Source organism: Lonchura striata, chromosome 2, assembly GCF_046129695.1.
Source record: "Lonchura striata isolate bLonStr1 chromosome 2, bLonStr1.mat, whole genome shotgun sequence".
NCBI lineage: Eukaryota > Metazoa > Chordata > Aves > Passeriformes > Estrildidae > Lonchura > Lonchura striata.
The window spans coordinates 78,492,344-78,507,836 of NC_134604.1; the positions used below are offsets into that span (position 1 = coordinate 78,492,344).

Below are 15,493 nucleotides of genomic sequence, written 5' to 3' on the forward strand. Positions count from 1 at the left end.
TTTGTTTGTTTGCCTCCCGAGGCAGGATCACATGCCAAAGCGTACATCGATATTTTCCGAGATCGGCGCGCCTCTCCCCGCACCACCCCTTCCCCTCGCCGCGGGGGAGACGGGCGCTGGTGGGGAGGGGGTGACTCCCCCAAAAAAATCAAGAAGCCACCGGCAGTGAGGGACTGAAGGCGGCCACCGGCGCCGAGCGGGCCCGTGCGGTGCGGGGCCGGGCGGCCGCGGGGCGATCGGCGGTGGCACGGCGGGGCGCGGGGCGGGCGGTGGGGCGGGCAGGGCTCGGGGCGGCCGCTCCGCCATTAGCCGGTGGCCGGGGGCGCCCGGATGGACGGGGCGGCTCGGGCCAATGAGCGGGAGCCGGGAGAGCGGCCGGGCGGCGGGTGAAGGCGGCGTTGGGAGAGGAGCCGCCAGTGCGGGCGGGGAGAAGGAGAGAGGCCGGGGGAGGGAGGGAAGAAAAAGAGGGGGAGGGGGGGGGGAATAAAAAGCCGCCGCCTCGGCAGCGCCCACCGAAATAAACAGAAGAGCGAAAGGCAGCGAGGGCCCGGGCGGAGCGGGGCTGCAACTCCGCCGCCGCGGCGCTCCGGCACTCCCCGGCCCCTTCCCGCCCCCCGCCTCCCCTCCCCACCCCCACCGCCGCCCTTATTGTTTTTAATCCGCCTCCGGCACCCCCCTCCTCGCCCCCCTCCGCCGCGGCGGGCGGGGGCTGCGCGGCGCGGGGCACCCCCCGGGTCCCTTCGCTCCGTGGGAACCCGCGGCTGCAAGTTTTTCTCCGTGAGAGACGCCGCTAATGCCCGGCGGAGGATAAAACGAGAAGCGGAGGCCCGGGAGCGGCGGGGTGCTCGGGGCGGCGGGGAGGGCCGCGGCCCACGCGGGGAGCGGCGCGGGGCCGGGCGGGCGGGGGTCGGCGGCGCTGACATCCCGGTGGCGGCGGAGGAAGCGGGGGGGCGGCGGCGGCGTGTGCGCGGGTCTGTGTGTGTGAGTGTGTGTGTGCGTGCGTGTGTGCCGCAGGGAACGGCGAGGCGAGCCTTGCCCCCCCTCCGTCCCCAGCCCCGTCCCTCCCCTGCTCCCCCTCCCCTCCCCTGCCCGCCCCCGCCTCAGCTCCTTTAATACACTTTGGTTCTCCGCTCGCCTTTGGACTCTGCTCTGCCTGGCTCCGGATACGACTCCGCCGGCGGCGGCAGCGGCGGCATCGGGCCGGAGCGGGCACGGGCGGCGGCGGGGGGACGCGGCGGCTGCCGGGGGGAAGCGGAGCGGAGCGGCAGCGGCCCCGCGCCCGGGCGGGCGGGCGGCGGCAGCCCGGAGGCGGAGGCTGTAGCGGGGAGCCGGCAGCGGCGGCAGCGGCTGCGTCCCCGGAGCGGCGCGGAACATGCTGCTGGACGCCGGCCCACAGTTCCCGGCCCTCGGAGTGGGCACCTTCGCCCGGCACCACCACTCGGCCGCGGCGGAGATGCAGGACCGGGAGCTGAGCCTGGCGGCGCAGAACAGCTTCGTGGACTCGGCGGCGGCGCACATGGGCGCCTTCAAGCTCAACGCCGGCGCCCACGACCTCTCCCCCGGGCAGAGCTCGGCGTTCACCTCGCAGGCGCCCGGTTACCCCGCCGCCGCCCTGGGCCCCCACGCCGCTCATGTCGGTTCCTACTCCGGGGCGCCCTTCAACTCTACCCGGGACTTCTTGTTTCGCAGCCGGGGCTTCGGGGACTCGTCGCCGGCCGGCGGACAGCACGGCATCTTCGGCCCTGCGGCCGGCAGCCTGCACCACCCGCACACGGACGCTCAGAGCCACCTCCTCTTCCCGGGCATCCACGACCAGCACGGCCCCCACGCCTCCCAAAATGTTCTCAACGGGCAGATGCGACTGGGCTTGCCGGGGGAGGTATTCGCCCGGTCGGATCAGTACCGCCAGGTTTCCAGCCCCAGGACTGACCCTTACTCGGCGGCTCAGCTGCACAACCAGTACGGCCCCATGAATATGAATATGGGCATGAACATGGCAGCCCACCACCACCACCACCCAGGTGCCTTTTTCCGCTACATGCGGCAGCAGTGCATCAAGCAAGAGCTCATCTGCAAGTGGATCGATCCCGAACAGCTGAACAACCCCAAAAAAAGTTGCAATAAAACTTTCAGCACCATGCACGAGTTGGTCACCCATGTCTCGGTGGAGCATGTTGGGGGACCCGAGCAGAGCAACCATGTCTGCTACTGGGAGGAGTGTCCCCGCGAAGGCAAACCTTTCAAAGCGAAATACAAACTGGTCAATCATATCCGAGTGCACACGGGAGAGAAACCCTTCCCCTGCCCCTTCCCTGGCTGCGGAAAAGTTTTCGCCAGATCAGAAAATCTCAAAATTCACAAAAGGACGCACACAGGTAATTCGGGTTTCTTTCGCCAGATTTCCTCCCTCTGCCCGTGCCTATATATGTGTGTATATATATATATATATGTAAACTGATAGATATTCAGACAGACTGATGCTAAATTAGGAGGGTGATAAAATAAGCTTCCAGTTTATTTTTTTTAACCCTCTCCATCACATGGCTCCGTTTGTTTTGGTCTCTTCCCCAGCAGCATACACCCCCCTCCATCCCAGATTTCGAAAGGATATTTTACTGATTTGTTTTAATTTGGGAGTGAGAACTGTAGATTCGTGCTGAGGTTCAGCGGAGTCTTTCCGCAGAAACGCGGGATACAGTGCGAACCAAATTTTGCCGTCTTGCTAAAATACGGGAAGACATCCGGCCGTCTATCCATCCATCCATCTGAAACGCCTTAGCCACTTGCTCTATGCGACGTATTTGCATACTTCATCGTTTGTGAGCATGGCTTTTATTTATGGATACTGAGAGAAGCTATATAAATACTTGAAAAATCAATCATTAGTCCTAAATCCCGTTAGAAGTGGCAAAAAGTCCCTTTCTGGGAATGTTTTCCATTAAATTTAAATGGTGTGAGCAAGGCAATAAAATTTTCTCATTTAAAAAAAACCCTGGTTTTAAAGTCTCACTCGATGTGATTTAAGGTGTTTTTGCAACAGTTTATTAAATTATATATTAGGGAGCAAAGGATTTGAAGTTCAGAAACTTCCACCCGTATCAGGTGGAAGAGGGTCGAGGGAGCTCAGGCTTTCCTGATGGAAAATCGCCTGAGCCGAAGGGTAACAAAAATAAACGCATCCTCCCGCCTCATCTATTATTCATTTACTACTCCTGCCGGCTCAAACCGTGCCAGACTATTTCATAAAAGACGGCCAAATATTTTAGCGACTTCCACTCCAAATATTTACCCGGAGAAAGGCTAAAAATCTCGAGGCCTATTGTTTTCTCAAGTGCTAAGCCCGATGCGAGGTGCGAGACGAGCTTTAACAAGGTTTAAAATTTGAGAAATGTATTTGCATGAGATGCCCGCACTGAAGTCATTGTGTCTGAGCGGATGTCTTTAAGAAACAATTTAGGTGCTAATGGAATCTAATGTTAAATGCTTCCCCTTCCAAAGGCGGGAGAATGTGGAGTTCTCACCTCCAAAGTACTCCCCGGCATTTGGAGTCCTGGCAGCCGGGCGAGAGGAATCCCTATGAAAATTAAATGAAGTATTTTACAGACGTTTAGTTTTCCCAGCGGATGTGCGTTTATCTTGAATATCCATACACGGAACAATATACCCGGCCTTAAATCTGTCGGTAATGGTTTCCAGTTTAACAGGATAGCGGATTTGGTACCGAGGCGAAACGGCTCGGTGATGCTTTTTTTTTTTTTTTTTTTTAAATTCGTCTTTCTTCTTCAATCTCTTTCGGGGCTGGCTATGTGTGTCGGCACCGGTTGAAATAAAATAAGGCAAGATACCGGGACGGGGATATCCCCGGGGTTTTGGTAGGAAAACCAGGTGGGGGACGGGGGTTGCCTCGCTTCAGGGCAACGCGTGAGCGACGCGGCCCTCCGGCGCTGCGGGTACCGGGACACAGCCGCCCGGCCCCTTGTTTAGGGAAACTGCTGTACGAAGCGACTGGGAGAGGAGGGCGAGGGCGGAGAAACTCGGCGCGGGGCTGTGCGGGGTTTGCGCGGGGGCGGCCGCGCTCACCCCGCTGCTGCGCCGCTCTCTTGCAGGGGAGAAGCCCTTCCAGTGCGAGTTCGAAGGCTGCGACCGGCGCTTCGCCAACAGCAGCGACCGCAAGAAGCACATGCACGTCCACACCTCGGATAAGCCCTACCTGTGCAAGATGTGCGACAAGTCCTACACCCACCCCAGCTCCCTGCGGAAACACATGAAGGTACCCGGCCCCGCAGCCGGCGGCGGGAGGCGGGAGGGCGGCCGCCCCGCGCCGGGCGCCCCGACGGGGCGGCGGGCGGCGGGCGCAGGGCCCAGGGGCGGCGGAGGGCCGGGCCGGCGGCGGGGGGCGCGCCCGGGGGGCGGCCGCGGCCTCGCCATCCCCCCTCCACCCGGCCGTGTTGCCTTTGCCCCCCAGGTGCACGAGTCGTCCCCGCAAGGCTCCGAATCCTCCCCGGCCGCCAGCTCCGGCTACGAGTCCTCCACCCCCCCGGGGCTGGTGTCCCCTAGCGCCGAGTCGCAGAGCACCAACAACCTCTCCCCTGCGGCGGCGGCGGCGGCGGCAGCGGCGGCGGCCGTGTCCGCCGTGCACCGGGGCGGCGGCGGCGGCGGCAGTGGCGGCGGCGGCGGCGGCCACAGCGGCCTTTCCTCCAACTTCAACGAGTGGTACGTGTAGGGCCCCGCCGGACTGCTCTGCACGGCCCCGCCGCGCCCCCCCCGCCCCGGCGGCGGCGGTGGCGGTGGCGGCGGGCAGGAGGGACCGAGCAAGCCCGCCGGAGACGCGCCGGGAGATGCCGCCGCACCCGCCGGCAGCGAAATGACGGCCGAGCAGGATGGGGACAGGGGGCCTTCATCTCCCCACACCCTCCCGCCTTCGCGTCTTTTTTTTTTTTTTTTTTTTCCTTTTTTTTTGGTTGGATTTTTTCTTTTTGAAAACATTTTGAACCAGCAAAAAAATTTCCTAAAACTATATGCTGAAAAAACATAAGAGAACGAGTAAACCAACGGAGGAACGGAAAGGGGAGAGAGAGAGAGAAAAAAAAAAACAACCCCATGCGCCACCAACACATCACCCAGCTAAAAGCTTCACAAACCGGTGGAAAGAAACTCTCCCTCCGGAGTCTTCAGACAAAAGATCAGAGACTCAAACTCCTCTGGTCCCCGCGCCTCCCCGCCCGGAGCAGCCTGCGCCCTCCCGTCCCATGAACTGTGTATATAGCGGCCTTCTCCTTCCTCCGGCGAGGTGGGGAACGAGGTTTTCCTGGATTGTCGGTGTATAGAAGTTCGTCCCGTTTGTAAACCACGGATTGGTCCCTTTTTCTTCTTCTTCTTCTTTTTTCCTTTTTTTTTTTTTTTTTTAATCTTTCTTCCCCACCCCCACCCCTTTATCCCTCCCCGAGAAAGTGATGGACTGACTGGTTTTCTTTTCTCCCGCTCTCCCTTCCCACTTCTTTCTCTTCTCCTCTTTTAGTTCATCCCTTTAAAAAAAAAAGTAACGTGGAAGAAAAAAAAATGGTTTCTTTTGTAATTGTGATATCTTGAATATTGTGTTCCTTTTTAAGAAGCAACTTGATTGTAAACTGCATTTCAACTATAGACTGGGGAAGAAATACCGTGCCAAAGTCTCCATTCTGTTACTCACAGACACACACACGAACAACAACGCTTGTGAATGTATTTTTCTGTTAGCTGGGTTTACATGTGATGTTTTAGTGCTTTTGCAAGTTCAATTTGTTAGTTCCTGTTCGGAAGATTGTGAGGAAAAATAAACGTCGTGCCGTTAGCTTTTCCGTAATAACGCCCTTCCTCCTGTAAATACCTGTTACCATATTTATCCATTTGTAATTAAATTATGGTATTAACTTGCTACAGAGGAAACAGTATTTATAAAGAATGTTTCTTAACTATAAATATGTACAATTGTGAGCATAAACTGTTTCAGATTTTTTATTTGAAGGTTTAAGTGGTTTCATCATTTCTTGTGATATGTTTTGAGAGTAATGCATACAGAAATATAATAAAACGTGTTGAAACTACATGAGCTGTTTCCTTTTCATGCCAAAAGCTCTCTGAAACCTGCTATAAGGTATGTGATGAGCTGAGCGGCGATTGCAAAACAAATGCTTTTAAAACTTCTGCTGGTTACTGGGAGAGGAGGATTCCTTCCAGCTGGGCTCTCCTGTCCAGAAGGGGAAAAAAAAGGAAAAATAAAAGAAAAAAGGGGTGAAAAAAAAAGCCACAAAAGCCCCTAAAACTTTATGAAGCTTCTGAGCTGAAAGAAAATTGTGAGGGAGGGTATGCATATTCTCCAAATGACTTTCAAGGCAAGATCTCCTTTAGTAAGATACTTACGCGGCGAGAGCACATCTTCCTCCGGTTCCTGCCTTCCTCAGGCTCACCCCTCTCTCCCCGATGCGTGTCTGGCTGGGGACATCATTGCCTTACAGGCTGGGAAAGGGGGGCGTTTCGGGACGGAGGTGGAGGGGCAATGACACGGCTCTGAGCTGGTTGCTTTGAGCCGTGGATGGTTCTTGCCTCCTGTGTAGTCATCTTTTTGGCAGCCTCCATACTGCCCGGGAGAGAAGAAAGTTGTGATGACCAAGAGCTCACACTTCTCTTTCGAGTTTTCTCTCTCTCACTCTCTTTTAAATTTTTTTGTTTTTTAATTTAGCCCAGAGAGCGGTTCGGGCTGACAGATGTGTTCAGGGAAGGACGGAGAGCAGCCGGGCGATGACTTTCCCGGGATGCTGGCCCGGCGTTTGGCTCCACGCGCGACGTCGGGGCCCGGCCGGCGGAGCAGCCCGTGCAGGGCAGCCGGACAGCAGCTCTCCGGGCACAGCCCGCCGCACCGGGACACACAGGGCGGGTGTGACAGCGGCAGGGAAATCGTGGAAAAAGTTCCGCCTTGTCAAGCCACAGAAATACTCCCTGTGAAGAGGCAGTACTGTGAGCCGGGCTCCGAGCGCCCTGCGGTGGCTGCGCTGCCTTCAGCGGCAGCTTGTGCAGCCGGGGAAGCCCCTTTGCTCCTCACACCCGGCCGAGCCCATCACTCACGTCCCCCCGGGCCAGTCGTCGCTTTGGGTTTTTCGGGCTTTGTCCCGTGTGTTCAAATATCAATAGAGCTGTGTCCAGCCGGTGTGAGGGAGCTGGGTGAGGAGATGAGGGTACACGGGGCCCTGCTCACTTCTGGGGTGAGATGAGGGTTACCTACACCTAGGGGAAGGGAAGGAGGGAGGGAAAGACACCCCCTCTCCCCTGTCCCACCGCTGACAAGGAAGTTTAGATGTGGAGCAGATCCGGAGCTTCCTCGGCGGCCGTGCTCATCCCAGAGCGGCCATCCCCACACACCCGGCAGCTCCCCGGGTAATCAAACTGCTATTAAAACCCAATTCATCTTCGGTGATAATAATGTTACTTAAAAAAAAAAAAAGTATTAAAATCATTGGCATATGCTGCCTCCTCTTGGAGACATCCGTGGGAAATACAGCTGAGAGGATCCTTCCTTGTCCTGCTGGCCTTCCCACAGCTGAAAAACCATACGGGGGTCCCACTTCAGAGCCAACCACCGTCTGCCCAAATCCCCTCCCGGGCCCAGAGGTGCACGAACAGCCCTGCCCAAGGGCCACCAACCCCGCTCTGCCATCCCCTGCCCCGGTGGGCTCAGCTCCGACCGGAGAGAAGTGCTCAGGGACTGGGCTCCCCTTCTCCCTCCCCTCGGAGCCATTCTGTCTTCGGAGGAGCCCAGGGATGATCCTTGAGGGGGGTAAGCGGCCTCCCTCTGGCCAAAGCTCAGGTCGTGTGGCAGCAGGGACAGTCCCCAGTCCCTCCGGCAGGGATGCCTCTCCTCCAGCAGGCCCAGGAATGTGGCCGTGGCGGCTGTGGCAGTGAGTAAGCTCCCCCTCCTTCCCTGTCCTACCCAGGCTGGCCTTGAACTTGACCCTCGCCTTGGCGCATCCTGCCCGCAGCCCCTCTCCACCCGCCTCCCTCGTGCCATGACCCTGGCCCGGCCCTGCCACGCTTAAAGGAGAGCGGGAAGTTATCAGGTTCAGGGGTTGGGGTTTTTTAGGGGGTAGAGCAGCCAAGATCCCTCTCACAGCCTTGTGTGAGGGTGGCCCGCTGGCCCCGAAGTCCTCCTCTTCGCCCCTCTCCTTTGTCCACCTCGAAACCGTCAACCCCAAACCCCTCCCTCTCCCCAGCTTTGCCTCCTACGCCGAACCTGCACTTCCCAAATCTCCTTGCCCTGGCCCTGAAGACAGCTTGGGAACCAATCTGGTGGGAGGCCTGAGGCTTCCCCAGCAGTCCCGAGCCTGCCCTGGCATTCCACAGTCCCCTCGTGCCCAGGCACAGCGAGCGGGTGCCCGGCCGGTGGCCCGCACTCCCCGACGGCTCTGCCCCGACGGCTCCCGGGTCGCCTCGGCCCACGGCCCCCGCCGTCGGCGAGCAGCGGGAGGCACGGCGCTGCCCCGCCGGCGGCACCCCGTGCCCAGCTGCGGCAGCCCCACTTGGCCGCCTGTCCTGCGGTGGTGCGGTTCTTCCTTTATACGGTGAAAAGCAGCATGGAGGGGTGGGTTTAGTTTTTATCGTTATTATTAATAATGAAATCCTCTCCTAACTCTTCCTGCAGATCCCCTGAAAAGACGGATTGGTTTCCCTGGGAATTACTCTCTCTTCTTAAGCCAAAAAATTTGAGGGTCCGTCCATAAAACAGGCTGTGCTTTGTCCCTCGCACCCGCAATTGGAGAGCAGTTCAGGGCTCTGCTTTCACCTGCCCTCGCTCTGCTTCACCTGGCTTGGCTGCACAGTGGCTTTGGGTTGCAGCCGGTGATGGCAGGAAAAAACCCGAACCCAAACCCAAAGGTAAACCAACCTCCCAACGTGCAAACAGACATGACAACAGCCCAGACCGGAATAGAATAAAATGCAGGAGCTCTCGCCCGAATCCGAGCGTGGAGCGGCTCCTGAGCCTGCCGGTGCCGGCGGGGCTCGGCAGCGGGCAAGGGGCTGCCTCTGCACGGCCAACCCCCGCCGCCGGTGCCGGGGGGCAGCAGACCGGGCTGCAGCCACTCCGTTTGGCTCTGACCAGACCTCCCCAAACCCGTATCAGCCTTTTAAGTTTCTCCTTTGTTTTCAGAAACTCGTACACATTTCCTGCCCGCTATGAAGACATGGCAGGCTCCCCCAAACCTCTCCCCAGCCACAAGTCACGCTAAACGTGCTCCTGGGCACAGCGAGGTATGTATATTTTTCTATTTGTCATCTTCACGCATGGTTGTAGGCTTGGTGATTTTTTTTTTTTATTGGCGATTTTAATTTCGTGGGTCGCTTTTATTTTCCTTCCTCTTTCCCCCGCCCCCCCCCTTTTATTTTTTTTTTTTTTATTCCTCTTAGGTTTTGGATTTTTCCCCCTCTATTGTTGTGGGTTTTTTTTTTGGTTTTTTTTTTTTTTTTTTTTCCTCTTTTCCCCGAGCCAGACGACCAGGGATGGAGCTGCATATTAGCAGTAGAGCAAGCAAGAACTATTGTCCCACCCTGCAGGGCACGGTGCCCCCCTCTGTCCCAAAGTGCAAGCCTTCCCCAGTGCTTGGGGTTTCCTCACTTTCTTTCTTTCTTCCTTTTTTTTTTTCTTTTTAGAATTTATTTTCTGGACAGTTTATCTGTCTTTAATACTTTTGGGAGAGAGAAAAGAAGAAAGGAGAAGAGAAGAAGAAGAAGAACAAGACGACCGGGTGAGGGAAGACCTTCACTAGAGATTTCATGTCTTTAATAAACACTTCAAAGTGGCTGCCTAACTGCTGTCCCGAGAAAAGGAAGCGCGGCACAAAACGGACCGCGGATCCCACTTCCCCGCAACGCGGGAAACACGAGCAGGATCCCCCGCATCCCTCGCCCGTGGTCCCAAAGCGCGGGGATGAGGAGCTCCTCCTTTTCAATGAGGAGCGCGGGGGAACTGGCGGGGACGAGCGGCGGGACCCGGAGTGGAGCGAGGACTCCTCCAGCGGCCCCCTCGCCGCGCCGGAGCCCCACGCGCGGGATCAGCTGTTGCGTTCCGGAGGGGGAAGGACGCTCTTTTGGTGTTAAAAAGAAAATAATCGGCAACTAAAGCGGGGGTGGGGGGCTGGGGGGGGAGTAATTCAAGCTCCAGTAAGTGATTGAGCGGATGCTTTACACGCGCGGCATCGCACCTCGCAGGGGGCTGCGGGCGGCCGTGGGGTCCGCGGGGGGCACCCGGCGTGACCCAGCCCGAGGCGGGCAGGGTTTGCCGCCGCGGAACGGGATCTCCCCGGCACCTGTCCCGGGGCCCGCCGAGCGCGGGTGTTGGGGGGCTCGGCACAGCGCCCCGGCCGCCGCAGGTCCGCGGGTGGCCGCGGCCAGGGCGTCCCGGGGGCAGCAGGGACAGCGCTTGGCCCGACCAGCGTTCCTGGCCGCGGAGCCCCCGCAGGAGATGGGGGCTGTGCGGGTGTGCGCGGATTCGGGCTGGATCTCGGCGTACAGCAGTTTGCGGTGGGGAAAAAAAAAAAAAAAAAAGAAAAAAAAAGAAAAAAGAAAAGAAAAAAAAAAGAAAAAAGAAAAAAAAGAGAGCAATTTTCACTCCAAAAATTTTTTTTTCTCCTTCTTCTTCCTAGACTGCTAATTCCTCTGTGTGGGCAAACATCCCTTCTCCTTTGATTCTTAGCCACAGCGCCTAGATTAAATACTGGTTTTAATGAGAGCCGTGGCTGTGGCCGCATAAGGTGATGATAGTTATGAAGACGATCTGACCTGTTTTGATGAAGACGATCTGACCTGTAGGGAGAGAGGGAAAGGTCAGCCACATGCAGTGGCCAGATTTCTGCTTGTTCCCGGCACATGCTGCTACAATATTGATCCGCGGAGAAAGATAAACATAAAAGATAGATCGTATGTGCTGAATACTAATGAACGTGGCTTCCAGATTTTAATTGTTGTTGACTTCTTATTTCCACCATAAACATTTGCTGACGTCCGTAGGGCATTTCTCCCAGTTTTTTTTTTTTTCCTTTTGTCTTATTTTTTCTTATTTTGCTTATTTTTTTTGTCCATCTCTCAATGTGTCTCTTGATGGAAATCTTCCCAGCAAGTTATTTTCCCTATTAGCCGAGGTGCAACCACCCGAATGACACGGCCAACATCTCCTTTCCAGCGAAGAAAACTGCTCCTGGAAACGGAAAAAGCACCTCAGAAAGGCAACATCTTGACTTGGGATGCTCCTTTCGGACTTGTGCTACATTAGTCGCTCCATTCCTTTGCAGCAAAACGCTGCAGATGACACTGGAGTTGAGTTTTTTTTTTTCTTTTTTTTTTTTTCTTTTGTTTTTCTTTCTTTTTTTTTTTTTCCCTGCTCTCCCTGACTGGAGTGCTGCAAACCCAGCACTTACGCTAGAAGAGAGCTCTCCTTTCAAAGCCTCCCCAGTTTCCCAACTGTTACCAGACTAATACAACTAAGGGAGGCAAAGAGATGGAAACACGCCGTGTCTCGGGGAGAGAGGCATGTCAGAAGCGCTTTCCCCTCGGCTGTGCAGAGGGAGTAGGCTCTTTTCCGAGGGTTTTCGCTGCGATACAAAGTTGTTAAGACCTTTCAGTGCCCTGACCGTCTCTTTAATTTTTTTTTCTCTTCGAGATGGTCAATATTAGCTGTAAACCGTGTAAAGCAGTCAGTGAAACAACTATCCCCAGTCACGCGTTTCAAGTTTCTGCTGCTTCGAGAACGACCGAGAGTAAGCACCATCGGCTATATAGTGGCAGTTAACTATATCAGCCTCACATTTAAGAAAATGAGGGAGATATTAAACTCTTAATTCCCATCATTACAAATAATTTTCATGAAGGGAACTTCTAAAAGATTTTTCCCCCTCCCTTACACTTTCCAGTCTATTTTTTAACTCCAGAGTGATTTACTATGTAAGTAATTTTAGAGGATACAGTTTACAGCTTGAGTTATTAGACTGAACACCTCTGGCTGACACCACAACACCTTTTTTTTCTGCCTGCAGCTGTGAGTCACAACCCCATTTTCATACCAAACTGCTGCACATTCCTTTACAATATAGGCTTCCTTCTTGCAAAGATCAAACATTCTGCAGCCAACGTGTTTATTTTAAAATACAGGAAAATTAAAACTAAACATGGACTTAAAAGAAAAAACTCAAATGCATCATTTCTTTCCCTGCTGTCTCTCCCACTAGAATAAATTAAAATAAAATTAGGAGGGAACAGCATAGACTTCTCCAATAAAATAATACAGTGACAGATCCAAAACAGTTGTTTTCGACAGAAACAGGAACGGTCCCTTCTGTTTGCTGTTATTTATTTATGCATTATTGTGGCTATGGTTTTAATTATATGTGGGAATATTAGGCCAAGATGCTGTAACCGTAGCCTCCCTTTAACACACTTTTCTTATTTGTTTACTACCAGCGCTACAAGGCAAGAACAGGCACCATAAGGAAAATGTTTTCAATATTCTGTTTAAGAGCTTACAACAGGGAATCCCGGAATTACAGGAAAACCTGCAGGCCTGCTCCGTGGAGGTGCCCGGCAGGACCAGGCAGATTTCGTGCTCCTCGGCAGGTTTCAGGGTGCGCGGAGGGGGAGGAATTGCGGGAGAGGTGCCCGGAGTAATTTTTACCTAGCAAAGCGGCGTTTTGAAAGCCTCCTTGCTGTTCAGCAGCACTGACACTAGGACGCTTCTTAATTTTGAGCGTGGTAAAGGTAGGCTTAATCTCTGCTCCTTCCGGTAACCTACTGCCTACTCCTCCCCTGGGGCTTGAGAGGGGAGCTTCGCTGCAAGTTTTTCTTCCATCCTCTATTTATGGCTTTTGTTGTTCTCTTTTTTTTTTTTTTTTTTTTTTTTTTCCTGTAGAGGAGCGTACTCGATGGTGTTAGTCTTGCCCATAATTTCCTTCTGGTTTTTCGGGAGTCTTTCCCCACGTCACCGGAGTGATACGTGAGGCAGGAGAAGAAGGGCATACTTGCCCACATTTATTTATCTTTGGTACTCATAAAGAAAAAGAAATTACTTTAGAGAAGAAGGGAAAAAAAAAAAGAAAAAAAGAAATAAAAAGGAAGGAGAATGATTATTCGCTTTAGGAAACGGATAAAACAACTTCTCATCCCTCCAGTTATCCCCTATCCAAGTAGTTCCGAAGAGTTGAGCGAAGCAGGCGACGAGCCCGCCGTGCGCTCTGGGCTGTCTTTGCGCAGGGAGGGGAAGCAGGACCGGCCCTTGCCAAGCGGGGCCGCATCACGTCCTCCGCGACGCCGAGGGTGCGAGGGCTCCCCGGGCCGAGAGCTCTCTGACCGCTCGCTGTCGCGGCCCGACGTGCGCCCGACAGCAAAGAGGAGCGGCAGGGGCTTTTCCCGCTGGAAGCCCTCCTGTACCGCAGGCATCGCTGCTGCCGTTCCTGGGCCTGGCCATTCGCGCTGTCCGCACCCACCCAAGCGCTCTCCGAGCCGCGCTCCCGAGCCGCGGCCGCTTTCCTCTCGCTACCTGCGCGCTCGCTGCGCGCACCGCGGGGGCGGCAGCGCCGGCGCGGGCAGCAGCAGGGTGCGGAGGATTTCCCGTCTGGGACAAATGCACCTGCTAAGGCGGACGGCCCCTACCAAGCCTCCTCCTTACCCTCTCAACACCTCCCCCGCCACCCCCCCACGCAAAAAAAAAAAAAAAAAAAATAAGAGAGGGAGGCGAGTTTCTCGTTTCCAGCTCTTACATGAAGTCCTGGGACTATCTACAGATGGCCCGTTCCGCCCGCGGAGGCTGCCGGAGTCTCACGGGGGCGCTTGCTGGCGTGGTTCCCCCGCAGGGTTTCCCCCCCACCCGCGCCCCCAGCTCAGAGAGCGATGTCGCTGCGATCCCTGACGGGACGTGCCTGGGGCAGCGGCCCACCTGGCCTCACACACCCCGGCCCCCCGTGAGCGCCTGCCCCGCTCTCCCGTCAGGGCTTGGCCCCCGCACTCCTCTCCGCGCTTTCCGCCCAGCAGCCGCGCAGGTGCCCCGAGGTATTTGGGGTGCCTACAGCAGGTGGGTTGTTGGTTCTGGAGAGGGGTCCACATCCTGGCCCCGAGCCTTTCCTTTAATGGATTTGTAACAAACTGGCGCAACAACCCCACGTCTCTCCCTGTCAAGGTGCTTCGCGCATACAGGGCTGGCAGGGGTACATTTAGCGACTGCCCCGCCCTGGTCGGAGACTCCGATGCTCAGCGGCCAACACACGCCGTCTGCCTCCCGAGAAATAGGAGCCTAACCCTTCTCGGCGGGGTTTTAACAAAAAGGGGCAGTTGCCTTTAATTAAGAGCATCGACTGAGGCCAGAGGAAGCCGAGTTCGGGAGGTGCTCTCGCGGCTGAGGGGGATTTGACTCGCAAGTCCTTCGGGGTGCTCCTGCCCTCTAGAAAGGTTCATGTTTCCGCGGCATTAGGGAGAATGAACGTTTTGTCAGAGACAGCTTTTGTCCCCAAACCCGATGAATGTAATTATGCAACGCGATAAGGAATTTAATTTTTTTTTCCCCTCCCCGGGGTCGTACTGGAAGCGGATCCCCTCGAAAGAATACAAAGGGGATGTGCGCTCTGGCGCTTCCAGGTTTCGATCCCCGAGCTCAGCGACACGCAGTCCCGCAGGCCCGGGAACAGCTCCCCCAAAGAGCCCAGGCTCTAAAACGTCCTGTTCCCACTTCTCCCGCGGCGGTAGCAGCGGGATGCCTCCGCCCCGCTGGGGCCGTGCATTCTGCTGCCCTGAATTTCACTGCCGGGAGAAACTCTGGGCTCCCACCCGCGGGACCACCGAGTGATGGGTCCCTGAGTCCGCTCCGGTGCACCGGAGGGGCTTCGGGTCGCGTTTCCCCGTGCCCTTCATCTTGGCATTTCGGCATTTCGTAGCGACCTTAGACGTCCGCCGCACTAGGCATGTAAGGCAGTACTTTTGGGCTTTTGGGAAGGTGGTCCCCGCCCCCAGGGCGATTTGGGCAACGAGGGGCGAAGTCCTCGTGGAGTACCCCAGCGCCAGCCCTCGGGAGGTACACGCACACGCTGTGCCATCACTATTTGAAATGTGCCTGCCAGGCTCCCGAGCCTCTGAGTAATCTCCCACAGTTAATCCCGGCCCCTCGCCCCCTCCAGCTCTTGCAGCAGGAGGGACGTGAACAAACAGGGGTGCGGCTCCCTCCCGGTTTCTGGCATCTCCCAGCGCCCCTTCTGCAGTGCCCCCGGTGCTGGGAGCTCCTGGGAGCGCCTGGTTCTCCCCGCACGGCAGGGCGGGTCCCGTACGCGCCTTCGGAAGGAGCAGAGGGCAAGAAACCTCGGGGAGGTTCGGGGCGGGCTCTGCGGGGCCGGTGCGGTGTCCCCCGCCTCGGGGGGTGTGTGTGTGTATGTGTGTGTGTGTGTGTGTGTGTGTGTGTGTGTGTGTGCGGCGTTTGCACACACCGCGCCGAGAA

The 15,493-nt window shown here is 56.2% G+C and overlaps 1 protein-coding gene and 2 long non-coding RNA genes across 3 annotated transcripts; 2 read left to right on the forward strand and 1 right to left on the reverse strand.

The window, feature by feature from the left end:
* The first annotated feature begins 1,321 nt into the window (after positions 1–1,321).
* Positions 1,322–6,085, forward strand: ZIC2 (Zic family zinc finger 2). The gene is made up of 3 exons (XM_021530258.2): positions 1,322–2,375; positions 4,107–4,270; positions 4,466–6,085. The coding sequence occupies exons 1-3, from the start codon at positions 1,373–1,375 to the stop codon at positions 4,721–4,723; spliced, it is 1,425 nt and encodes a 474-aa protein (XP_021385933.1). The 5' UTR covers positions 1,322–1,372; the 3' UTR covers positions 4,724–6,085.
* On the reverse strand, positions 5,979–6,546 carry LOC116183372 (uncharacterized). The gene is made up of 2 exons (XR_004147986.2): positions 6,400–6,546; positions 5,979–6,226 (listed from the first exon to the last, which is right to left on the reverse strand). It is a non-coding gene; the product is annotated as an uncharacterized LOC116183372 (long non-coding RNA).
* A 1,282-nt stretch (positions 6,547–7,828) lies between these two features.
* LOC110470577 (uncharacterized) lies at positions 7,829–9,836 on the forward strand. The gene is made up of 4 exons (XR_013342074.1): positions 7,829–7,931; positions 8,672–8,904; positions 9,179–9,279; positions 9,679–9,836. It is a non-coding gene; the product is annotated as an uncharacterized LOC110470577 (long non-coding RNA).
* The last annotated feature ends 5,657 nt before the right edge of the window (positions 9,837–15,493 follow it).